General features: G+C 42.4%; 1 protein-coding gene across 1 annotated transcript in view; it reads right to left on the reverse strand.

Annotated features, from left to right (window-relative positions):
* Positions 1 to 989: 989 nt before the first annotated feature.
* The window catches only part of LOC126455930 (trypsin-1-like), a 69,036-nt gene continuing 43,556 nt past the window's right edge, over positions 990 to 26,469 (reverse strand). Inside the window, exons 4-7 of the mRNA XM_050091689.1 lie at positions 24,607 to 24,757; positions 19,414 to 19,527; positions 13,769 to 13,933; positions 990 to 1,175 (exon numbers count right to left, since the gene is read on the reverse strand). Of these exons, the coding sequence (XP_049947646.1) occupies positions 990 to 1,175; positions 13,769 to 13,933; positions 19,414 to 19,527; positions 24,607 to 24,757 (616 nt within the window). The remainder of the gene's footprint in view (positions 1,176 to 13,768; positions 13,934 to 19,413; positions 19,528 to 24,606; positions 24,758 to 26,469) is intronic.

Genomic DNA, 26,469 nt, shown 5'->3' on the forward strand with positions numbered 1-26,469 from the left:
ATAATGATGTAACAAAAATATTCATGTTGCAGAATAAATAAAAACGAAAACCCACTGATGATGCACAGTGGTGCCGAAACATGTTTGAGTACTGAGAAAAACGGTGTTTTGTGTAACTGGTGGACCTCAAATACAAAAAATTTTAACTGCAAACACGGCCTACGAGGAGCTGCAAATCAAAAAGATGGATATGGAAATAAATAGTTTAACAGCCACTGGCGTAAACATGATGTCTTAAAAAAATTACATGACTGTGAATCCCAGTTACGAAAAGTTAAATATAATATTTTTGTTGGATTCTCTTGTCATGTCTAGTGTATTTGGTTTTTCGTTCTTATCAGTTTTTATTACCGTTATTATTAAGAGAGATATCTTTAGGCTGTTCATGAGACCTTACTCATTATTCTTTGAACAGTATTATTTTCTCATTTCAATTTTCAGATAATCTTCTTGATTACCTACCGCAAATATTATTTTTTGAATTGTACTGCTCCTGTTGTTTTACGGAATACCAATGTAGTCTTTTGGAAATGGTGATGTAGGCCTGTAAAGTCTATAAACAAACTGTCAATCATTTTTAAACTGTAAAAAATGTTTCTGGTGGATCCAAGACTTGAAAACTGAAATAGTTACAGTAGAAGATGTAAAACGAAATAAAACTAATTTTAGAAGTTTTAGTTAAAATATCAGTCATTTCCAGGAGAAGGAAAAAGAGAAAATATGCGGAAAGAACGAATGCGAGGAAGGAAGTGGAGGAATAACAGTAAGGTGGGATTTGGGCTTTTTAGACGGTCCTCATGTGGATAAAATGATAAGAAACAGAAAACAGACATTTAAATAATAAAAACTGGATTCATGTATATTTCATTAACAGTACTTTATTATGGATGGACAATTTGAATATTGTAAAGTTATAAGGTTAGCAAGAAAATTGGAGCAATATGTGTATTAGCTTAGAATGAGATGTGAATGGTGAATGCTGTAGGCAGCTACGGCTGCAGCCTCTTGAGAGATAACTCGGCGTAGCTGGCAGCGAGCGTGTCGGCGATCCAGTCAGCGTAGTAGGGGACACTGGTATAGACCCCAGGGTAGCCGGGGATGCCACATATGTCGTGACCCCAGGACACCAGACCCGTCAGTATACCGCCACAAGCCATCGGCCCTCCGCTGTCTCCCTGCAGCAGAGTACACCAGTTCGCCACTTGGAACACAGTTTCTCTATTCCTCACTGATCATCTTAGCACTAGGAATTCACCTGTTCCATACCTAACAGTACATCCACATGTACATTCAGTTAATATTTGTTATTAATTTAGGCGCTTCAGTCTGGAACCGCGTGACCGCGACGGTCGCAGGTTCGAATCCTGCCTCGGGCATGGATGGTGTGTGATGTCCTTAGGTTAGTTAGGTTTAAGTAGTTCTAAGTTCTAGGGGACTGATGACCTCAGGAGTTAAGTCCCATAGTGCTCAGAGCCATTTGAACTATTTGTTATTAATTTACAGTGACGAAAGTGGACAATATTATATCGTGAAGCACCACCCCAATATTTATCACAGTGCGAGCGGAGTTCAATAAGTAATGCCACACATTTTTTTCTCGGTCAGTTTCGCTTGAAAAAGATCGGAAGTTACTGTGGGACATCGTGGAATATTCCCGCTTCAGCCCCTACAATTCCACGAAGTTTCGATTGGTGGCGGTCTGCTCGTAACCTTCAAAGATATTCATAGGCGCTTTCAGAATGACTACGGACACCTGGCAGTGAACAAAAGCACGGCGAGTTGTTGGGAGAGGTGTCTTTCATCGTCTCAACGCGGTCACGCAAACCTGCCCAATGTCCTGCTTGCAGACCTGCCGCACACTGCAGTGACTCCTGCAATGTTGGAACTAGTGGACACTCATTCGAGGCGATCCACGGATCCCAATCAAACACCTCGCTGGTCAGCTGGACATCTCTCTTGGTAGTGCTGACACACTCGTCCACCTGCCGGAGTACTCTTAATGTTTGTGCCCGCTGGGTTCCACACCGCCTAACAGAAGACAATAAAGAGCAACGAAGGGCCTTCTGTACGGAAGTGCTTGCCTGTTGCGCAGCTGATCGTGACAATTTATTCCCGAACATCGCCTCAGATACATGGCTTCATCATTTCGAACCGGAAACAAAACGGCAATTCATGAAGTGGCACCACACCACCTTTCCTCCGTAGGAAAAGTTCAAATCCGCACCCTTAGTCGATATAGTCATAGCGACTTTGTTCTAGGCCCCTGAGAGGGTTATTCTGTTTGATGTCCTCCACTATGGTGCAATGATCAGATGTGAAGTGTGTTGTGCTATCCTCAGGAAACTGAAGAAACGATTATAACGTGTTCTTCGCCACAAAAACGCAAACGAACTTCTCCTTCTCCATGGCAAAATGCCTCACACAGTTGTGCGCACCCAAGAGGAGCTGCCGGCCGGAGTGGCCGAGCGGTTCTAGGCGCTACAGTTCGGAACCGCGCGACCGCTGCGGTCGCAGGTTCGAATCCTGCCTCGGGCATGGATGTGTGTGATGTCCTTAGGTTAGTTAGGTTTAAGCACTTCTAAGTTCTAGGGGACTGATGACCTCAGAAGTTAAGGAGCTCACGAAACTTCAATTGATTGTTCTTCCTCATCCACCCTACAGGCCGGATCTCGCACCTTCCGACTTCCATATATTTGGTCTCATGAAGGATGCACTCTGCGGGAAGCAGTACGTGGATGATGAGGAGGTTATTGATGCAGCAAGACGGTCGTTGCGACATCAAAAATGGCTCTGAGCACTATGGGACTTAACATCTGTGGTCATCAGTCCCCTAGAACTTAGAACTACTTAAACCTAACTAACCTAAGGACATCACACACATCCATGCCCGAGGCAGGATTCGAACCTGCGACCGTAGCAGTCGCGTGGTTCCGGACTGCGCGCCTAGAACCGCTAGACCACCGCGGCCGGCACTGCGACATCGACCCTTTGAATGGTACCATGCGTGCGTACAGGTCTTCCCAGTTAGGCGGCGTAAAGACGTCGCATTGAACCGAAATTTTAGTGGAAAACAGGGTTTTGTAGCCTAAAGAATGGAAATAATATGGTGCACTGGAATCCCGAATAAAACCAACCTGCTTTCAGAAAAAAAATGTTGCATTACCTATTGAGCAACCCGCGTGTGTGAAGATGTTCATCTCGTAACGGAAATTATGTGATCAGACATTCCGACCATTTGTAGCTGCTGCCTATCCTCAACATGAGCATGAGATGTGACCCCGACAGCCACAAATGTTCTTGTATTCGTTTGAATAAAAATCATCAGCAATGTTGGCCGAAGACTTCCAGGTTAAAAATTCACCATTATTCTGCCAATGGCCGTGTTGAAAGAGGGCGGACGTATGGAGAAAGGTTCAGGACACTCTCTTACCCTTGTGGTGGAAAACTGCCCTTAAAGGCGGAAGAACCAACAATTGTCAACGGTATGAGGATGCAGAAGGCAATGGAAACCACTACATTAAAGGCACATAACATGTGTCATCAGCACATGTGACCTGTAATTGAAAAAGTGTCATGATGATTGATCTCTCCACTGCCAGAAGCTTCCGCACTAGTCCCCCATTCGGATCGAGAAAAACAAGGATTTCTAGTCAATTGAGTTTAGGGTAATATCAACAGCAGAAGAAAATCATAAAACGGGAGTAGGTTTCGTTATGAGTAGGAAGGTAGGGAAGAAAGTAAGTTACTGTGAACAGTTCAGACATAGGGTTGTTCTCATCAGAATCGACGTGAAGCCAACACCGAGAACGATAGTTCAGTTATACATGCCGACGTCGTATGAAGATATAGAGAAAATATATGAGGATATTGAAAGGATAATTCAGTACGTACAGGAAGATGAAAATCTAATAGTCATTGGGGACTGGAATGCGGTTGTAGAGGGAGGAATAGGAAAATGGATTATGGGAGAATATGTACTTGGGACAAGGAATGAGAGAGAAGACAGACTACTTGAGTTCTGCAGTAAATTTCAGCTAGTAAAAACGAATACTATGTTCAAGAACCGCAATAGGACGTAGTATAATTGAAAAAGGCCAGGATATATGGGAAGGAAGTTGAAGATAGTAACGTAATGGGGAAGACAAGAGACCTTTATAAGAAAATTAGAGAAATTAAAGGAAAATTCCAGGCAAAAATTGGAATGATAAAAGATAGAAACGGGAAAGATCTGAGTGAAGCAGAGGATGTTAAGGAAAGATGGGCAGAATATGTAGAAGACCTATACAAGAAAGAACTGCACCATGACAGGGCTCCTGCAGCTGATGTTAATGTTAATGTAGAACTAGAGCCAGATATTTTGGAGAGCGAAATCCAGTGGGCCCTTGAAAATATGGCTGATAACAAAACTAGTGGACATGATGAAATACCAGCAGAATTGTTTAAAGTCACTGGAAAGGATGCAGTGAAAGTGCTGCACTCAATATGTCAAAAAATATGGATTACGCAGCAGTGGCCAGAAGACTGGAAAAGATCAGTATTCATCCCCATTCCAAAGAAGAAAAGTTCTAAAGAATGCTCAGATTACCGAACAATCGCACTTATTTCACAGGCTAGCAAAGTTATGTTGAAACTCTTACAAAATAGACTTCGCCAATATCTAGATCGAGAGCTGCCAGAAGAACAAGCTGGATTTAGGAAAGGAAGAGGAACTAGAGATCAAATTGCTAACATTCGGTGGATTATGGAAAAAGCGAGAGAATTCCAGAAAGATGTGTACCTCTGCTTTATTGACTACGCCAAAGCCTTTGACTGCATCGATCACAACAAATTATGGAACGTACTGAAAAACATGGGTGTACCAGATCACCTCATTCATCTGATACGGAGTTTATACCTTGACCAAGAAGCCACGGTGAGAACTATGTATGGAACAACGAAATGGATAAGGATTCAGAAAGGGGTCCGGCAAGGCTGCATACTGTCACCGTACTTGTTCAATCTGTATGCAGAACATGTCATGAGGAATGCGAGGCTAGATGAAGGAAAAACAGGAATTAAAATAGCTGGAATAAATGTAAACAACCTCAGGTACGCGGATGATACGATCCTTTTGGCAGAAAGTGAAGAAGAATTGAGAACACTGTTACTGAAGGTGAAAGACGAAAGTGAAAAGGCTGGTCTTATGCTGAATGTGAAGAAAACGAAAATTATGGCAACTACACCTACCAATTCGTGGGATATAGCAGGAGAAACCATGGAGGTAGTGACCACATTCAGTTATCTCGGTTCCCAGATCTCTGCTGACGGTGACTGCAGCCATGAAATCCGGAGACGCCTGTTGCTCGGTAGACAGGCGATGTCAAACCTTGACAAGATCCGTATTGTGAGGGCTATGGTCTTTCCAGTTGTGATGTATGGATGTGAGACCTGGACCATTAGAAAGGCTGAAGGGCGAAGAATTGACTCCTTCGAATTGTGGTGTTGGAGGAAACTTCTTAGAGTTCCATGGACTGCAAAGAGAACCAACAGATCAATATTGGAGCAAATTAAACCAGATTTCTCCCTGGAAGGTCTAATCTTAAAACAAAAGCTGACCTACTTTGGACACACAATGCGAAGGCATGCCTCGCTGGAAAAAACATTAATGCTGGGGAAGATTGAAGGAACTAGAAGAAGAGGACGTCAGAGGATGAGATGGATCGATGGCATCACAGAAGCAATGTGTTCCAACCTGGAAGGTCTACGGGAGAAAGTGCAAGACAGGAAAAAGTGGCGTGATTTGATTCATGGGGTCACGAAGAGTCGGAACCGACTAAACGAATAGAGAGAGAGAGAGATATGGGAAGATTTCAGTTATATTACATCATGGTCAGGCAGAGATTCGGAAATCAGATACTGAATTGTAAGGCGTTGCCAGAAGGAGATATAAACTCAGATCACAATTTAGTAGTGATGAAGGGAAGCCTGAAGCTTAAGAGACTAGTCAGGAAAAATGAATGCCCAAAGAAGTGGAATACAGAGGTGCTAAGGAATGAGGAGATACGCTTGAAGTTCTTTGAATCTGTAGACACTGCGATAACTAATTGCTCAGTATGCAGTTCAGTTGAAAAGGAATGGACATCTGTAAAAAGGGGAATCACATACGTCGGAAAGAAAAACATAGGTACAAAGAAGGTAGGTGTAAATAAACTGTGGATAACGCAAGAACTACTTCAGTTGATCGATGAGACAAGGAAGTAAAAAAATGCTTAGGGAAATTCTGGAATACAGAAACACGAGTTATTTAAGAATGAAATAAATAGGAAATGCAGAGAAGGTAAGGCGAAATGGCTGATGGAAAATTGTGAAGAAATCGAAAGACAATTGATCGTCGGAACGACATATTCAGTTTATAGAAAAGTCAAAATAACCTTCGGTGAAGGTAGAAATAAAGGTGGTAACACTAAGAGTGCAATGGGAATTCCACTGTTCAGTGCAGAGGAGAGAGGGAGGGAGAGAGTGAGAGAGCAGATAGGTGGAACGAGTAAACTGAAGGCCTCTATGAGGGGAAGACTTGTCTAATGACGTGATAAGAAAAGAAACAGGGGTTAATATACATAAAATAGGGGATCGAGTATTGAAATCAGAATTGAAAAGAGCTTTGGAAAACTTACGATCAAATAAGGCAGAAGGGACTGGTAACATTCCATCAGAATTTATAAAGCCATTGGGGGAAATGGCAGCAAAACGACTTTTCATGTTGGTGTGTAGAATGTATAAGTCTGGCAATATACCATAGACTTTCGGAAAAAAACATTATCCACACATGTCTGAAGAGTTGCAAGAGCCGACAAGTGCGAGAATTACCGCACAATAAGCTTAACAGTTTATGCATCGAAGTTGCTGACAGGAATAACAGACAGAAGAATGGAAAAGAACATTGAGGACGTGTTAGATGACGATCAGTTCGGTTTCAGGAAAGGTAAAGGCATCAGAGAGGCAATTCTGACGTGCAAAATGGATCTGTGATGTTTCGCCAACACCGAAGAAGGTGCGAATGTAACACATGAGTACAACAGCTGAAAGAACGATTTTTATAACAGCTTAATGTGGTTGTACGAGCGTTTCGTGCGTCATGAGAGGGAGACGATTAAAAGCGCCATATGAACTTTTCTCCACTTTTAATTAATCCAGTCTCGAAACTTTTTGGACTGACAGCCTACTTCTTACCACCGAATCCTTGAAATGCTCTGCGGATGGCAAGCCAGGGGAATGGGTGGGTCAGTCAAGGATCTGTACCTACCTGGATGTTTTTGTAGCTATATAATGTATTATCATCATAATAGGAGAAGATGTGAGTAGTACAAGTTTCCTAAAGAGATTGAAACTATTTACTTCAGCTGAAATTGTATTATACGAATTTACGTAAATTAAATACAGTTCCTGAAATTTTCCCGTTTTAAATGATATCTCACTGGCTACAGCCAGATGACATCGACTTCTTGCCACTACATTTCTTCTGATAACCATTCGGCCGTCTGCAAGTGAACGATTTGTAAAAAAAGAACCCCATTAAGATATTAACTGTTAATGTAATACCTAGAGCTGAAGTTGTGTTATGAAAATGTAGGACGCCGTTTGTTCATTTAGAAGAGATGCAGCTGTATTACGATGAATTCGAAAATATTTCCATCATATGTTGACCTTAAATATGGCAGAGCTGTAATTTTAGTGTAAAAATGAAACATATACTGTTTACAAATGTAGAACAGACGCAGCTTTTGTACTGTGAGGAGAAAGTAAAAGTCTCCACAATCCATTGAGTGGAACAAAGCTGAATTTGTGTTGTGACAATGTAACATGCTGGTTGTACATTTGGCAGAAATGCAGTTGTATTGCAGCAACATTATCAGCTATATCTCTCAGTTTATATGTCTCTTGATTTCTCAAAGATCGGCCTATGCCTGCCAATATATGGAGAGTGAGAGAGAGAGGGAGAGAGAGAGAGAGTGTGAGTGAAGGATCTTGAGAATAACCCCCCCCCCTACCAACACACACACACACACACACACACACACACACACAGACGTTGACACCCACGCGCGCCCGTGAACACTTTTCCTGTTCAAACCTGCATGCCAAGTAGTTTTTCGAAAAGAAATCAATCTATACGAACACATGCACACAAGTTGAAAGCATTACGAAGTTGTGTAGCAGGAGTTCTTTCCCTGGGTGACAGTGTGTGACACGGTGTTTAAAGACTCGGCTGTGCGTAAATACAAGTGAATGAACGGGAATTTTTTTTTCTCTCTTCCAACTTACGTACAAAAAAATTCCTAGAAAATAATCAGTTCATAAGAATACGAGTAGGCAAAGAGAATATTTCATCTGATTCACGGCTGTGCACAGAGTTATTTACCGCGTAGGCCGTAAGTCAGTTGTCACTCGTAATCCTTAGACTTTATTTTGCCTAGCATTGTGGTTAGTCTGTTGTGTCTTTGGTTAGTGTGTAGTACCCATACGTCAGTTGAATACTAGCAGTTTGAGGTTATGTTGTTTGTTGCTGTTTGAGAAACAATGAATTGAAAGTTAACTACAGAACTGCGTGTATTTGTTTTGCAGACATTATGGAAACATGACTGTAATTACGGTGATGTTCGTGACTTATTTGTGGAACGTTTTGCAAACATCCAACTTCCATCTCGAAAAGGTAATCGAAAGTTAAATCTACGATTTGAAGAGACTGGAAGGGTAATGGAGCTACCCCATTTGGGAAGGCCAAAGTATGTTACTAAAGGAGAGAATGTTGACCTTGTTACGTAATGTTTTGTGCAATCACCGACTGAAATTCAAAGGAAAGTGTTCAAGGAATAGAGCATAGCAAGAACAAGCATACGAAGGCTCCAGAAAAAGCTGAAATAAGGACTACTTTTTTACTTCATGCCAAACCGGCATAAGGAATTCTGCGAGTTATACGCAGTCGGACAAACATCTGACCCCAAGTCTTACATAAGCAGTCTTTGGAGCGATGAAGCGACTTTTAAAGTGAATGGCAGAGTGAACAGAAACAACTGTGGCTGAAAAACTATGTCTCTTTTTATGTGCAGTATGTACGCTTCAGTGTTGCTCTTTACCTACTATAATTTTATTTGTTTGGGGAAGCCAAAATGGCTATTGATTATGACTGAAACATCACATTTAATGGTGTGATATGTACAATACAATACGTTTCTACTCAGGTCTGAAGAGGGTCATTACTGCCCAAAATTAATAACGTGATTACAAATAAACATTGTATCCTAGACTGGAGTTACAATAAAAAATGGTTCAAATGGCTCTGAGCACTAAGGGACTCAACTGCTGAGGTCATTAGTCCCCTAGAACTTAGAACTAGTTAAACCTAACTAACCTAAGGACATCACAAACATCCATGCCCGAGGCAGGATTCGAACCTGCGACCGTAGCGGTCTTGCGGTTCCAAACTGCAGCGCCTTTAACCGCACGGCCACTTCAGCCGGCTGGAGTTACAATAAAAGAAAGAGTTAAAATCACCTTGTTTGAGCGTTTAAGCAGGGTTTTTCCACAGTGCACTAATCGGGCCTTATTTTTATAACAGTACTCTAAATTATCTAGATATGAATCAAGAAGTGTAGTTAAAATTGGAAAGTAACAATTAATGTGGGCATATTGGTTAAACACTTTGAACGTTGTGTAGGCATTGTATTCATTACTTTGAATCGTATCACGTAACACATATTAACCAACAAAAGCATTTTAATAGGTATGATAAAGATCAAAAGTCAAAGAGTAAACAGATTTTTCAGAGAATAAACGTTTCTTTCATAATTCACGTAATATTCTTCTAATCAATAAATATCCTGTATTACACACTTTCTAAACTAGCCCATTTTCTTCCTCAGGTTTCAAGCTATCTCCGTACAAAATTTAACAGAAATTGGTTGAGTGGGATAGTCGTGAAGATTTAATAGACAGTAAATTTCACATTTATAATATTAGTACGGGTATTTTGAGGAGTGGATTAGTGGAGGAGGTATTATGGAATGGTCATCACGATCATTAGATATAACACCCATGCAATTTTCTATCTGAGGTACACTACAAATTAATATTTATTCCATCAAATTTGGTGGTATTGAGCATTTGAAAGAACAGAATTTGAGAACATACAGTCTTGGAAGATTTGTGACAAAATTTGTAAATGCTGTTGAAAAGATGCAATGTTTGCTTAGAACAGCACGTAAACCAGCTTGAGCATCTTTTGGAGTTTCACTGAACTCTTCATGTAATTCTGTGTTTACAACAAATTTATGTTTTCATTTGTTTAGTATTACTGCATCGAACGCATTTTTGACAGCTGACTTATAGCCCATCCTGTATATTACACAGCTGTTAGAGTACCATGCGTGCTGTGTTGTCGCGCACATCCCTGGGCGTCGCTGTACACACAGGAACGAATACGAGGTATGCACTTGACCAAATCGGCATGCCAAACTATTTGGGAAGTAATCAATCCATACGTACACCATCAACACTGGATGGGCATGTTTTTTGTGATTGTAGCTGTTCAGAATCAGTTTAAGAAGCTAATTCTATTATGTAAGTAACCTACAATATATCGGAATACACGTCACCGAACAATCTATTGATACCGGTAAAATTTTCTTCAACAAGGTGTCGAAACTAAGAGCGTGGTGAACTATAAATGAACGAATATTAAACACATTTCTTTTTTTTCTGTGTTATGATAATCCTGTTTCACCGTGGACAGAACGTATGTAACAAACATCTCGGTACCAAAGTCATTCTGGCTCTACCACCGTACATAGGAATAGCAATACAGGAAGCGTCTTTGTTACATTTTCTCTTAATGGATCTGATATCAGATATATTAAACGGAATGGTAACGACCGACGTAACGATGAGTTAGGTGAAATTCACGTACATTTTGCAGTAACTTGGCAAAATGATTTAGTTGTTACTGTTTAAGTGATTGGTATAAACTGTGGAGTAGGTCAGCATGAAAATGTGATTACAATTAAAACAGAATAAGAACACTACGCACGCTAAAAGTACAGTCCGTGCACACTTCGTTGGGTCTTTTGTGTCACTAGTCCTCAATTGGTAAAATAAAGACGACTTGGAGCAAACTAACACATCTGTGTCAACAGCTGCAAACCTTTGCAGTCGGGTAACGCTTTCGGAAATGAGCAGTCACGGCGACAATGTAAAACATTCCTACTTTTAAATTCGGACTTTTGTGGAGACGGATATTTCTATTGTAACAATATCTTCCATTAAGCGTGTCATTTACTTATGAAGCAAATTCTGTTTCGTCCATACGAAAGATGTAACCCTTACTTTTCTATACATGCCACATGTTTTGCTGATAACGCTACACACCGATGAGCCAAAACATTGTGACCACTTGTTTAATAGCGTGCTGTTCCACTTTTCAAACAGTACAACAGAGACTCTGCTTGGCATGAATTCCAGAAGTATATGGCACCAGATGTCTACCCACAGGTCAAGCAATTCCTGTAAATTACGGGATGTTGGTTTACGGGCATGCAGCCGGCGCCCAATATGTGTCCGAATGGGTACAGATCAGGCACATTTTCTGACTAAAACATCAATGTGAGTTCACTATAATGCTCCTCAAATCGCTGTAGCACGATTCTGAATTTGCAACACAGATAGTTATCCTTGAAGGATGATGTCATCGCCGTAAGGGTAGACTTCAGGCATGAAGCGATACAGGTGATCAGCAATAATGTTCAAGTAGTTCATTGCTGTCATGATGCTTCGAATACCACCACAGATCCCATGGAAGCCCAATTCATGTACCCCACAGCATGATTCTGCCCTCACCGGCCTGCATCTGTGGCGCGGTGCATGTTTCTTGCAGCAATTCGTCAGGGTGACGGCGTGTAAGGGACCCAGCCATCGCTATTTCACCATCCTTCAACTACTTTCCACGGGTGCTCACAACAGTAGTACGCCAACAGGCGACCAGCTTCGCAGTTTCAGAGATTCTCGTTTCAGCCGTAGTGCCACAACAGCGTCCCCTTTGTCAGACTGCTGATATCACTGGATCTCCGCATCTGAGGCCCGCGTCTTCGTTATAGTGGTTGCACGTTCGTCTCTCTTCCGCTAACATTCTTTCCTTACTGCGTCACCTGCCCGCAACACCCTATTCAGCCTCGTGGTGGGCAGTGCTCATTATGTTTTGGCTCAGCGGTGTATGATTAGCAAGGCAAAGTTGTCACAGCTCCCTGCGAAACACTAAAATTGATCATTAAAATGTACGTACACTGTGGATCGATTCAGTATGTGTGCAGTGAGGGTGAACGTATCCTACACAACTATGAGTTTGCAATCTATAGGGAACGTTATGCAAGCATGGTATGTTGTGTGCTGTATTTAGCAGCAGAAGTGTTACGACATTTTGGAAAAAACGACGTTTTGTCTACGGAGTGCGTGATTGACTATACTGAAAAATTTTTTTTTGTTTATTTATAGACGCAATCACATGTTTATGATACAGTCATAACCGGTTTCGGCCATACAGTGACCATCTTCAGATTCTAAAATAATGGAAAAGAAAATTTATATTAAAACCAGGCTTATTAGTAATCTAACTGAATTTATGCGAAATACATATAATTCATACCTAAAGGCGGGATACACTCAAGACAGATTCATGCGTTGTCAAACACCGGTCTTATATAGATATAAAAATTTGTTAGATTTTGTTCTCCCTCTTTGCGCTAGATGCGAGCGTCCTCTAAAAGATAGTCTTAATTTTTCAAAGTCCTAAAATATACAAATTTACCATTACTATTTAGGCCAAATGTACATAAAATTTAAGATTACAGAACAGATCGTTAAATCAGTAAAATAACATTTCAGAACAAGGAGAAAACATTGCTGTAGATAAAAAAGTAGTAGCACTTGTAGAGAGTATTTCTGACGTCCAATGGCGCTGTATTTCCGGCTACTGCCTGTTTATGGCGTTGTCCCTTAGTACGGCAGGGACGACACGGGCAAGACGACGAGTGTAGCGCTCTGCTGCAGGTGGATGGCACGCTCCTCCGCCTTAGAGGTTGTGGACATCTGCTGCGGCCCTCAATAGACAGTGCAATACTCGACCACTGGAAGGCTCCATCCTCAGCTGAAACACGCACGTAGTAAAAACGATTCGCTCAGATGAACAGATCGTCGTAAATGTTGAAGTATGCGTCTGTTGCAAATTCATTCTGTTCATTGAGGAGTTTGTCAGGGTCTCTGCGTTTCGTAACATAAACCTCCAGTTGTTCTAAACTGTCTGATCGTTTACTTTTTGTAACTTCATGTAGAATTTGAAGCTGTTCGTCGATGTTACCAATACTACGACCCTCCTCTTGCATATGTAAGGCTAGCGCTGTCTTATTACTGGGATACGTGTGCTCTTTAATAAGTGTCATAAAGATGTGATTGAGTCTATAAATAAACAAAAACATTTTTACAGTGTTACGACATGTTTCTCAAATTATTCAGTGGTCCTGTCTAGTCTATACAGCTTGAGATTCTAGATTATGTCCGTTCTTTATAATGACGAGCCTTAATCATTTATGATTCCGAACCAGAACTCTTGGTTGTCTCATTCATCAGCGTCCATCATCCATCCGTACCTGAAATCTGAGTCACAGTGCGTGCGCTTATATCCGAGAAACCGTACGCTATTGACACAGTCCGATAAGCTTGTCACATATTCTGTCCGGCTACTCACGTTGCAGGAGTCCTTCCCTCCTTCCTCTAGTCCAGCGCAGATGTTGTCCTCTCGTACTTCGTTGTCTGGGTTATCGTAATCGACGTACATTTCAGCGCACTCCTTCGTCAGAATGAGCGGCAGATCTACGGCTTGTAGGATTGCGGGCAACACATGATACTCGTCCTGGAACACACAAAGAGCGATGAAGGATAAGTCGCCGTGAGTAGTGCGTCAGGAAAACAAATACGAGGGTTGGAACTTAAATAATAGAAACTATTTATTCACAACCGATACAAAAGAGTTACATGTTTGCACCTGTTACTATCCTTCAAAGTAGTCGCCAGCGTTGTGTAGAACCCGTTGCCAGCGATGTGGAAGGCGTAGTATGCCGTTAGCAGAGCCTGTTCTGTTGATGGTGCGAATGGAGCGGTGTACTGCCTGTCGAATCACTGGAACAGTTCCGAAGCGAACGCCACGAAGTGGTTCCTGCATCTTTGGAATCAAATCAATGTCACAAGGACTTAAGTCCGGGGAGTATGATGGATGGTACAGTACTTCCCAGTCCCATCGACCGAATAGAGCAGCCACAGCTTGGGCTGTATGCTCCCGCGCATTGTCGTGTAAAATGATGGGTGTGTTGCGCAGAAAGTGTCGCCGCTTGTTTCGCAAAGCCGATCGCAGGTGATGCTCCAAAAACGAACAGTAATACTGTGCATTGACGGTCTGCCGTGGAGGAACGTAATGCGTTAGGATAACACCATCACAGTCTACACGAGGATTACCGGCATCATAACTTTCACCATACTGGCGCTCTGACGCATTTTCGACATTCGCGGTAGTCCATAACGACGCCTTTCATTGGATTGGCGTTTCAATTTTGGCTTCGTGGCATTCGCTTCAGGATTGTTCCAGAGATTCGACAGGCAGTAGATTGCTACATTCGCATCATCAACAGAACAGGCTCTGCTAACGCTATACTACAACTTCCACGTCGCTGGCAACGGATTCTACACCACGCTGGTGACTACATTGAAGGACAGGAACAGGTGCAAACATGTAACTCTTTTGTATCGGTTGTGAATAACTACTTGCCACTATTTAAGTTCCAAACCTCGTATATTGGCGTTGACGACGGTTGTCGTGCTGGAGAGATAACACCTTCATTGCCTTGATAAAAAGAATATTCTACAGGAGCAATAATTACAGTTCCAGTTTCAAACGGCTGTTGAAAGAGAACCATTGTTCAGAATGGCGTAAAATTTGAACAGTACATTATTTACGCAGAGAGGAACGTCACGGGAAAAAGCGGCGATTCCACAGTTTGCGTCCGAGATGCCGAACATGACTGTGTCCACGAAGAATCGCTCGGTGCTGGTGAAGCTCTTTTACAAGAATGACGACTCCGTCAGTGGCTTTGCAGTAGTTTCGGACGCTCAAGGGTAGGGTAGGTGGTGCGATGTCTGCTAAAGATCAGAAGAAAGTGATAATAGAATTCAAAAAGATACGTTCTTTTGAAGTGCATTTCGGCAGAGGGAGGTGAGCATGTGATCCGACGTCTGTCGAAGATGTGGCCACAGCACTTTCAGGAGGGATCGGGCGGTGGTGTTCAAACATGCAGTGCGCGGAGAATCGCCCGAACGTTTCACACGACTTGTGGCACAGTGCAAAAATCCTACGAAGCATACTGAATTGTTATCTACACAAAATCGCCTATGTTCAGTAGTTGCTTCGTGCTAATCTTCCAGAAAGGCGAATGTTCGCTCTGCAATTTCTTGCTTACTTATAAGAGGACAGTGAACGGCCACGGGACATTCTGTGGACCGACGAAGCCCTTTGCATTTCCAAGGACATGTCAGTACGGAGAATTCCAGAATATGGCCAACGGAAAATCGGAACTCGTATCAACCGGCACCACTTCATTCTTCAAAGGTGACGGTGTGGTGCGGGTTGAGCGTATCGTTCATCGTAGAAAAGTATTTTTTCGAGGAAGTGAGTCCTGTGATCCGGTTACCTGCACCGTCACCGGTAAACGCTACGAGAGCCCTTTGCGCACCGTCATTCCAACCCTTCAGCAGCGTGGATGTGTGGATAGGATCATTTTTATGCAAGATGGCGCTCCTCTGCACACTGCTTAGCCGGAGAAACGGCTTCTGTAGAGCTATTTCGGAAATGCTAGAATTATTAGTCACTCAGTCACCTTTTGCCTACAACATGGCCACCCAGCTCACCTGATACTAATCCGTGTGACTTAGGGCTGTGCAGTTATCTGAAAGATGTATTCAATGGTACAATTACGAACATAGCCGATCTGCGGAAGTGCATTGCGTAACGCATCCTGAACATGAGCCCCGAGACACTCCGATCTGTTGTGGAACATACTGTTTCTCTATTCCATTTTCTGGCAGAAAACTGTCGACAGCGTATAGAACTGGTCTTGCGTCAGACTCATGACAATTAGAAACCGATATCATTTTGCTTTTTATGTGATTTTTGCCTCCAGGACAACTAAAAACTAATTTCTACCATCCGATGTGGTACGAGCTTGCCGTCGTGAATGGGGTTAGCTAACTAAGCAGAGGCACGACTGTTCACTGCCGAACTTGGCAGTTGTGGACATTGAACAGTACTTTTGGTTTAATGTGCAATTCAAACCATAGCTGTCGTATTGCGATTCATATGTCATTTGTAGACGATCCCATTTACGTATCTAAGACGCTTAAAACGCCGTGTGTTAGTAAGATTTTCCTTAAATGTTTTTGTTCAATGACGCTTCCCCCTCCGTCAATAATGTGTTGCTCAAATTTGACGTCATTCTGAGCAATGATTCTCGTTTTGAAACTGTAACTTTACTTATGTACACCCTGTACATATACTACATACTGTGCAAACTACCTTGAACTTGTAAATTCCCTCTCATTTCTAGAAATATTAAATTTCATTGAATTAGAAGAAATTACATCTTTCGAAGGAAGAGAATGACACATTGTGCCTGCTGCCTTCAGGATGCCTGTAATTGTCTGCCGCACAAGACTGATAACTAGCGATGACAAGATGATGATGATGTTTGGTTTCTGGCGCGCTCAACTGCGCGATCATCAGGGCCCGTATAAAGTCCCAATTTTTAACAGTCCAATTTTTTCACAATCCAAACTATCCACTGTCACAAATGATGATGATGAAATGATGAGGACAACTCAAACATCCAGTCCCCAGGCAGAGAAAATCACAAGCCAGCCGGGAATCGAACCCAGGATCCCATGTCCAGAGGCAGCAACACTAGTCACTAGACCACGAGCTGTGGACTAGGTTTGACAAGAAACCTCTCCAATATGTAGATATAATTTGTAAGTACTCAAACAACGGAACAATCATCCATATCAATTTGCAATACCTGATCAAAAATATCTGGGCACCTACTTGTGGGCATTAATGTGGAGTGTATCCACCCTTCACCGTTATGACTGTGTGAACTCTGCTGGAGACACTTTCAATGAGGTTTCTGAATGTGTGTGGGGAATGGCAGCCCATCTTCATCAAGAACCGAATCCAGCTTCTGTAGTGATATTGGACGCTTGGATCTGGAGTGAATTCGACGTGCTACCTCATTCCCAAGATGTTGCATTGGTTCCAGGTCGGGACTCTGGACAGGCCACTTCTTTTCAGGAATGTTCACAAACCATTGCCCCACAGATAAAAACAGCCATCGTCTCCAAACTTTTTTCTCTACTGCACGCATTACACAATGCTATACAATCTGTTCATATCTAACCTTTAAGCGCAATTTTGGGACCTCCCCTTAACCACGGAAAACTCCTCCATATCTAACACCACCATATCTGTGCTTCAGGATGGCACTACGTTGGTGAGCTATGGGGTAAAACACTTTTCGGGTGTCAAGAAAGACTACACGTAGTTGACTGCCTCGATCGATGACTTTCATGACGCCAGTTGATAAGAGACCGAATTGGGTTTCGCATGACGGTTCTTTCAGGAATTCCTACTGGTTGGTATTGAGTAGGTTTTTTTGTTCAGAATATCACATTATGTGTCACCCCAGAACAGATAGACGCCAATGAATTTGTATGGCAGTTTTCTGGATCACGTTTGCTACCTCTCTTACAGAAGAATGTTCTGTAAAATTAGAAGCTGTGATCTGGTGAGACCTGTAATTGAGTGGCGTAATAAGAATCCAACGCACGCTGGATAAGAAACGAAATATCTATACATCCGATAACAGACAGATCTTTGCGGATGCAGACTTTGGACACATTCACGTTCGAAGTGGTGCACACAATGGATTTGTCACAGATCACATTGACACGTGTTGAACACCGAGAGTGTTTAACACGATGGTTTCTTCTCTGAACCGCGCCGCTGTTCCTACTGGGCAGATATTCTCGTATAATGAGTGCATGGGAAGAATTTTGTATAGATTCGCTAGATGAGGTACTTATATGACCTCATTTACATGAAACGTATGTCTTACATTTTACTTTGGATGTACCCTGAGGTGACAAAAGTCATGGGATTCCTCCTAATATCGTGTCGGATCTCCTTTTGCCCAACATAGTGCAGCAGCTCGAATGGCAGGGACACCTCAAGGAGTTGGAAATCCCTTGCAGAAATACTGACCCATGTTGCCTGTATAGCTGTCCATAATTGCGAAAGTGTTGTCGGTGCAGGAGTTTGTGCACAAACTGACCGCTCGGTTATGTCCCATATCGGACGATCTGGGTGGCCAAGTCATTCTCTCGAATTGTCCAGAATGTTATTCGAATTAATCGCGAAAAATTGTGGCTGCATGACGTGGCACATTATCATAAATAAAAATTCCATTTTTGTTTGATGACATGAAATCCACGAATGGCTGCAAAAGGTCTCCAGGTAGCCTAACATAACCATATGTAGTTCATGATCAGTTCAGTTGGACTCGAGAACCCAGTCAACTCCATGTCAACATAGATCACACCATTACGGAGCCATCAGCAGCTTTCACAGTGCCTTGGTGACAACTTGGATCCATGACGTCATAGAGTCTGCGCTCTTCCAACTGAAATCGGGTCACATCTGATCAGTCCAAAATTTTACGGTGGTCTAAGTTCCAACTGATATGGTCACAAGCCCAGGAGAGGCGCTTTAGCCGATGTCATGCTGTAACAAAGGCACTCGTGTCGGTAGTCTGCTGCCATAGCCCATTAACGCCAAATTTCACCGCATGTCGTAACGGATACATTCGTCGTACGTCCTACATTGATTTCTGTGGTTATTCCGCACAGTGTTGCCTGTCTGTTAGCACTGACTACTCTACACAAAAGCGCTGCTATCGGTCGGTAAGTGAAGGTCCTCTGACACTGCGGCGCCCGAAATTTGGTATTCTCGGCGCACTCTTGATGCTGTAGATCTCGGAGTATTGAATTTCCTAACGATTTCCGAGATGGAGTGTCACCTTCGGTCACTTTCTCACACGAATCATCTGAGTACAGATGACCACTGTACCAATGTACTGCCCTTTTATACGTCGTATACGCGATCTACCGCCATTTCTATCCCATGACTTTTGTCACATCAGTGAGTAATTTCTATTACGTATCAACTGATTACAACAGATGGGAGTACATTTTTTATTCATAGTAAGTAGTACAGCTTCACACAGCTGTACTCACCTGTTCGACGTACCCCCACCCAGTGATAGTGCAGATGCTGCCAGCAGGAGGCGTGTCATTCTGCAAGGCGATTGGCGCCACATACGTCCCGTCCAGGCTGAAGCTCCCCGCCACCTGTTCAACACATCACGATTCTTCTTTTATTAACGAAAAACGTGCATGACGTACGAATGGATGGATTCACGGCGATATATAAGAACTAAATCTTCTCGGGCTTCCAGTCGAGTCAAGTAGTTAAATGTTGTCCAAGAGCCATTCACCGAGTGAATTTTTATCCAATGAAATTTTATACACCTCTAGAGCTAATTATTTTCTCTACATTTTAAAACATATTTATGATAAGCCATTAATCATGAACGTTTAATAAAACTGGTGCTGGTAGTTATTGTCTTTGGGTGTGTTGTGTGTGAGCTTTAAACGCCTATTGGCGCAGTAAGACTCACCGCTTCCCCAACGTCCCTCCCGTTTTCCTCTTACTCTTTGCTCTAAAAACAGACGCATCGCATTGCTCATGAGTCGCGGTACAACTGTCAATTCCCGTCACGTGGGTTGAATTATACCATTTTTGTCTCCTGCTACTGAAAGTGATAACATCTATTTGATCAAATTTCGCATTAAGGTAATTGGTATAGGAGTACTTCGTTCTGCCACGACTTCGTTCATATGGAAAAAAAAAGAAATTTTTGAACAACTAATAATCCAGTTTGAGAAATACAGATTTATTTTATAAAGAAATATACTTTAGTCGGAATGTATTGTTCCATTTCAGATTAAACAACAAGCTGTGCTATAAACAAAGATCTGGAGGTTTAAAAAGAAAGCTGCAAAAAGACAAACTTTTTGAAACGTCATGAAACAATAGTTACAGGGCGCTCAGCCTCACGATATGTCACAATCTACAACAGCCCCAGACAGCCGGCCTTCCTACTCTGTTGCTCAGTCAGTTCCAAACCAAAAAGATATAAAACGAATAACAAAAGAACAAGTTAATTGAAACAGAGGAAACAAAAAAAAATACTTTAATTCTCTTACTGTACGTCAAGAAAGTAATGAAAAACGTTCTAATCTAGCTTTTAGTATGGTTCCTGATTGTATTTTGGACGATCCTGGTACTTGGCCTCCAGTGATCAGTGATAAACTGCGACAGGAAAAGCACCATCTTACGCTAGTTTCTCAGCTTTTCAGAATAGATAAAAGCCTTTTTTCAATCGACCTTTCAGAATACGTTTCAGTGAGCCTACGTTGTGCATGAGAACAGCCAATACCAGAACAAGTAAACAATTTCGACGTAAATGGTTAATGTGGAGCAAGTCGTAAAACAGTATTCATGGCTTACCTTGCAGTATTTTAAAATGAAATCAGAGTTAATTTGCAGAAGAAGGGTTTACTCTACAAAAAGTACACTACAGAAGACTTTATAGTTTGTTACCGATGCTTGAAAAAAGCTCTGAGCATCGAAAACACTATTTAGAATGGAAAACTCTTCAGACGTCATTGAAGGGACATGGTATCTGGACACAACTTTCTTCTTAAGCAGTTGATGTTTAGCTTTCCAAGAGGAAAATGCTGAGATTGGTGATCTTCACAAAGGAAATTTTTAGGGAATTTTGGAACTGATTGGATAATATGACGAAGTATCTTAGAACACCTAGCCAAAGTGAAAGACAACCAACTGATAAACAAATGGATAATACGTCAAGCTCACTACCTATCATGGTACTCATTATGTCTACAGCGGACCTCCAACGACTTGTTGAGTCCATGTCACGTCAAGATTCTAAATTACGCCGGGAAAAAGAAAGTCCGACACGATATTGGGAGGTATGTGATGACTTTTGCCACCTGAGTGTGATTTTAACAATTTCTATGCATCACATCTTCCCTACTTTAAATGTTCAAGAATATAAAATTGTGCACTATCAATGAATTACAGTTACAAGCAGTCAGTTCTTACTAATTCCTGTGTGTAGTAATTTTGGAGGGGGAGGGGGGCAGGGGCTAGAAACGAAATGTTGATATGGACTCTGTAATATGTAGAGTAGGGACCAGGGGTGGTTAATTGGTAGGGTACAGCGAAAATTCAGTCTACTAGAGAAGAGATCCGTTACAAAATGTTCGACAACGCATCCTAGAATATTGCTGAAGTGTCAAGTGTGTGGGGCCCCTACGAAATATAGCTAACCGGGCGTAATGAATGTATGTAAACAAAGAACGATAGCACGCGTGGTCACAGGACATGTTTCAGCCATGGGAGAGCGCCGAGCGATTGCTGAAAACCTAGACTGGCAGACGCTTCAAAGTAGGCGCCAACTATCTCATGAAAACCTATTACAGAACATCCAGAACAAGTATTAAGTGAGATATGCAGGAATATACCACAGCCCACTAAGTATGGCAGAAGTGCGGACGCTGACAACAAGATTACTCTAATTACAGCGGCCGATAGGCATTTAAACAACCACTCTTCTCACGCTACAGACGTGAATGGGACGGAAACAAGCCCTAATAACTGGTACAATAGGACACATTCTCTACTATGAACTTCAAAGTAGTTTGCAGAAAATGGATGTAGACGCAGAATAAAAAATCGATGCGCTCTTTCTGGATGTTACAGCTTTCACAGACATTAGTGTAGTCAAACTTCAAGATACATTGCCACATTCTTGAATGCGTTGCGAATACGATACCAAGATGTCACATGCGCCAGATGTCTCCCATTGCAGAGGATGGCATTGATGGACGAGAGTCCCCTCCTGAGAAGGTTCGGCTGCCGAGTTGCAAATTTTTTTCAGCTGGCCCCACACTGGGCGATATGCGAGTCGATGATTATAAAATAATTATGAGGACAACACAACACACAGTCCCCGAGCGGAGAAAATCTCCGACCCGGGCGCACTCCATGTCAGTCAGACCCGCTGACCACTCAGCTAAGGGGGCGAACATTGCTGAGTGTGCGACTAACAGCAGAAAACTTAGAGTTTAAAGTCCCGTAGGTGGAGTGGTCATCAGGGAATTGTGTTGGGACCGATCTTGAATTTTAATGATCTTACAGACAATGTTAATAGCAGGCGATGCTCTTATCTATAATGAAGTAATATCCTAGAAGAGCTGCACCAATATTCAGTTCGATATTGATAAGATTTCGAGGTGATACAAGAATATTAATTGTTTTAAATGTTAAAATGTGTAACATTGTGCTGTTCACAAAACGAAAACACATAGTATCCTATGATAACAATATCAGTGAGTCATAATAATGAAATTGACTATCTCGTACGAACACCTCGGTGTAACAGTTTGCAGAGATTTTAAATTGAACTATCACGTCGGCTCAGTGACTGGAAAAGCAGGTTACAGGACGGTGGTGCGACCCTCCCTAGAGCATTTCTCAAGTATATGGGACCCGTACCAAACAGAACTAATAGGGGATATTGAACCATACTATGAAAGGGCAACAGGAATGATCACGGAGATGCTGAAGGAACTGACAGATGTTTGAAGCGGCCTACTTAACAAAGTTTCAAGAGTCACCTTTAACTGATGAGTCTAGGAATACGACAGGGTACCCTAAGGAAACTGATTTAGTTATCGATTCACAAACCTTCAGTCCTCCTCTTTACCTCAGCAACTTCAGTAAAACGTTTTCTTTCACGTCTGTTTTCATTCTAGGAAACAAGAAAAACTCGCACGGGGCAGGTCGGGTGAGTATGTGGTTTAGGAACAGGGGCACCATTTTTGGTCAAGAATTGTGGTTCAGACAGGCTGTGTGGGTAGGGGCATTGTCATGATGGAAAAAACAGTCATCCGACTACTACAAACCAAGCAGCTTCCACCGCACACCATTGCGCCATGCTTCGAAAAGTTTGACGTAGAAAGCCTTGTTAACTGTCTGACCATGCGAAACAAACTCTGAATGAACAAATCCTCTCAGATAAAAAAACAACAAATCAGCGTTGTTTTAATGGTTGATTTCAACTGACGAGTTTTCTTGGGACCGGGCGAATATGAAGTCTTCCACTGGCTTGATTGTTGCTCTGATTCAGGATCGTAAGGATAGTGCCAAGTTTCATCACCTGTGATAATGTATGAAACAAAGTTTGAAACATTTCGGGACTCTTCTTTCAAAGCACAGCGTTCTTCCACGCGACCTTGTTTTTGTTTAGCAGCCAGTCGTGGCGCAAATTTGGCAGCCACCCATTTCATTCCCAAATCTTCTCTCACAATTCGCCGCACTGAACTCCAAGTCACTCCCGATAGCCCCACAATTTCTTCAACGGTCCATCGTCGCCCTCTGTTGATGATTGCACGAATGTTTCCAACATTTTCATGTGTTAGGGCCTTGGAAGGACTACCAGAACGAGGTTTGTCATCAACTGACGTTTCAAAATTTTTGAAACGGAAAAGCCAATCAAACACTTAAGTTTTCCTCATAGTGTAGCCCTTGTACGCCATTTTTAACATTTCAAGAGATTCTGTTGCACCTTTTCCGAGGAAAAAGCAGAATTTCACCGCCGCACGCCGTTGCAGAAACGAAAATCACGCAGACAATTGTCACTATGAACTCTGCCGAAACTAGTCCTGTCCTTCTACAGCGACGGCACTCGGCTTACTGACTCTGGAATGTTCTATCTATGCGCTCCTAGCCGCAAAACGGGATACTAAAAAAGCTGTGGCCACCAAAAAATTATTTCGGTTTCTGTTGGGTACCCGCTCGTATGCTGTAACTCCTCTGTATCGCTCCCGCAGGGACGCGAGGACAAGATTTAACTAACTGAAGTGCCCTCAGAGGCACTGAAGCAGTCATTCTTTACAAGACACATAGCTGAATTGAACGGGAAGAACCAAAGGGAAGCACCCTCTGCCATGCATTTCATAGCGGTTCGTAGAGTGCAGAGAAGCTCGTATTGCTGAAGGATGAGGAAGGAAATACGGCGTGCCCTTTTAAAGGAATCATCCTGGCATCTGCCTTAAGTGATTTATGGAAATCACGGAAACCTAAATATCGACGACCGAACGGGGATTTGAATCGCTATCCTTATGAAAATGAGTCCAGTGTCTCAACCATTATGCCACCTCCCTCGGTGATCAATAAGCTCACCGCGTCCCAGGCGCCCATAAGGAACCATTACAGTGCAAGGGAAACTCGAAAGTAAGAGGTGGATATACTGCGGCTAGTAGTGTAGCACCACTGACCCTGAGGATTCCGATGTCGTAGGTGAGCTTATCGTTGTCGAAGCCGTCGTGGATGAATGCCGCCTCCGCTGCCTGGGTCTGGAGGTTCGGATCGTCGAAGTCCATGACGTTGGTCATGCCAGCTGACACTATCACTCGGCTCAGAGTCTGCCTGTAAAAAGTATAACAATATAAACAACCAGTGTATATATTTCCTGGCCACAGAGCTGCATCTATTGTTGTTACAGTGGATCTTATCCTTTTTTATATAATAAGTTGTAACATTTCTTCCTTCACTACCTCTACATAATGATTACTTAATTAAGGTTGTAATTACAGCTGGTTAACTACGAAGTAGACAGTACTTCTCATAACAAAACGGTGGAATGACCACCATACTGTCTGGATCCAATCTGGTCAGATGTTCTAGTAATTAAAAAAAAGTTTAATATTTTTAGGCGGCCAAGTGAATAGTTCAGACGATCGATCCGTAAGTCTGGGGCACTAGGTCTTTTTTCTGTCATTTACGGGTTCTTTCCCCTGTAACAATGTTCTGTTAATGTGGAAAATGCTAAATTGCTTCGTGGTTCGAAATCCATGATGAAATGTAATTTGCCCTATTAATGACTGGGTGAAATACATCAAAGGTCAAAGGAACACAAAGACATATCTCCCCAAATTCCTATGCTTAGTAAAGCAATGCAGAGTTAAACTAAACCTACAAGGTGAGGAAAACGACAGATCTGTTAAAAATTAATTGTCAAACAACTACTGCCATAAGGATAATTCAAATGGCTCCAAGCACTATGGGACTAAACATCTAAGGTCATCAGTCCCCTACACTTAGAACTACTTAAACCTAACTAACCTAAGGACATCACACACATCCATGCCCGAGGCAGGATTCGAACCTGTGACCGTAGCAGAAGCGCGGTTCCGGACTGAAGCGCCTAGAACCGCTCGGCCACAGTGGCTGGCTGCCATAACGATAATGAGAACATAGAACTTAATATTATTGTACATATGTTGTTGATTTATTGGAATATTTATTTGATTAGAAAATGTTGGCTGGTATGAAACTGATTAAGATCGGCAGTGGTCGATTCTTCACAAATTAGCGATGCCTCCGGCATACATGATCCACTTAGCCGTAGTGTACGCGTATGTGCAATACACAGAGTTGTGTAAATGTGTTGTGTGTAATTAATATCAATTACAAACAAATATAATGTCAATGTTGCCAGGCGCTTCTCCTTTTTTATTATTGTTGTGGTGAATACTGCAGTTAGATGTCAGTTTAGGCCACAGAATTGGAGTGGTTACCAAAAATAGTTTTAATGACTGGGGACAAAGCTATAGTGGCACCCTACAAAAAAAAGCACATTAATAATTTCAGCGTCAGTTCCAATAACTGTTTCTCTGACTATGTGACTGCGCACAGAAATGTTACAAAAGAATGAAACAGGCGCTGAACCACACACGTGCCCACCACCGGCTCTCATACTCACAGGTTTAATAGCTGTCGTTATACAGTATGTGATCAAAAGTATCCGGACACACCCAAAAACATACGTTTTTCATATTAGGTGCATTGCGCTGCCACCTACTGCCAGCTATTCCATATCAGCGACCTCAGTAGTCATTAGACATCGTGAGAGAGCAGAATGGGGCGCTACGCGGAGCTCACGAACTTCGAACGTGGTCAGGTGATTGGGCGTCACTTGTGTCATACGTCTGTACGCGAGCTTTACACACTCCTAAACATCCCTAGGTCCACAGTTTCCGATGTGATAGGGAAGTGGAAACGTGAAGGGAGACGTACAGCACAAAGAAGTATAGGTCGACCTCGTCTGTTGACTAACAGAAACCGCCGACGGTTGAAGA

This window comes from Schistocerca serialis, chromosome 2 (genome assembly GCF_023864345.2).
Source record: "Schistocerca serialis cubense isolate TAMUIC-IGC-003099 chromosome 2, iqSchSeri2.2, whole genome shotgun sequence".
Taxonomy (NCBI): domain Eukaryota; kingdom Metazoa; phylum Arthropoda; class Insecta; order Orthoptera; family Acrididae; genus Schistocerca; species Schistocerca serialis.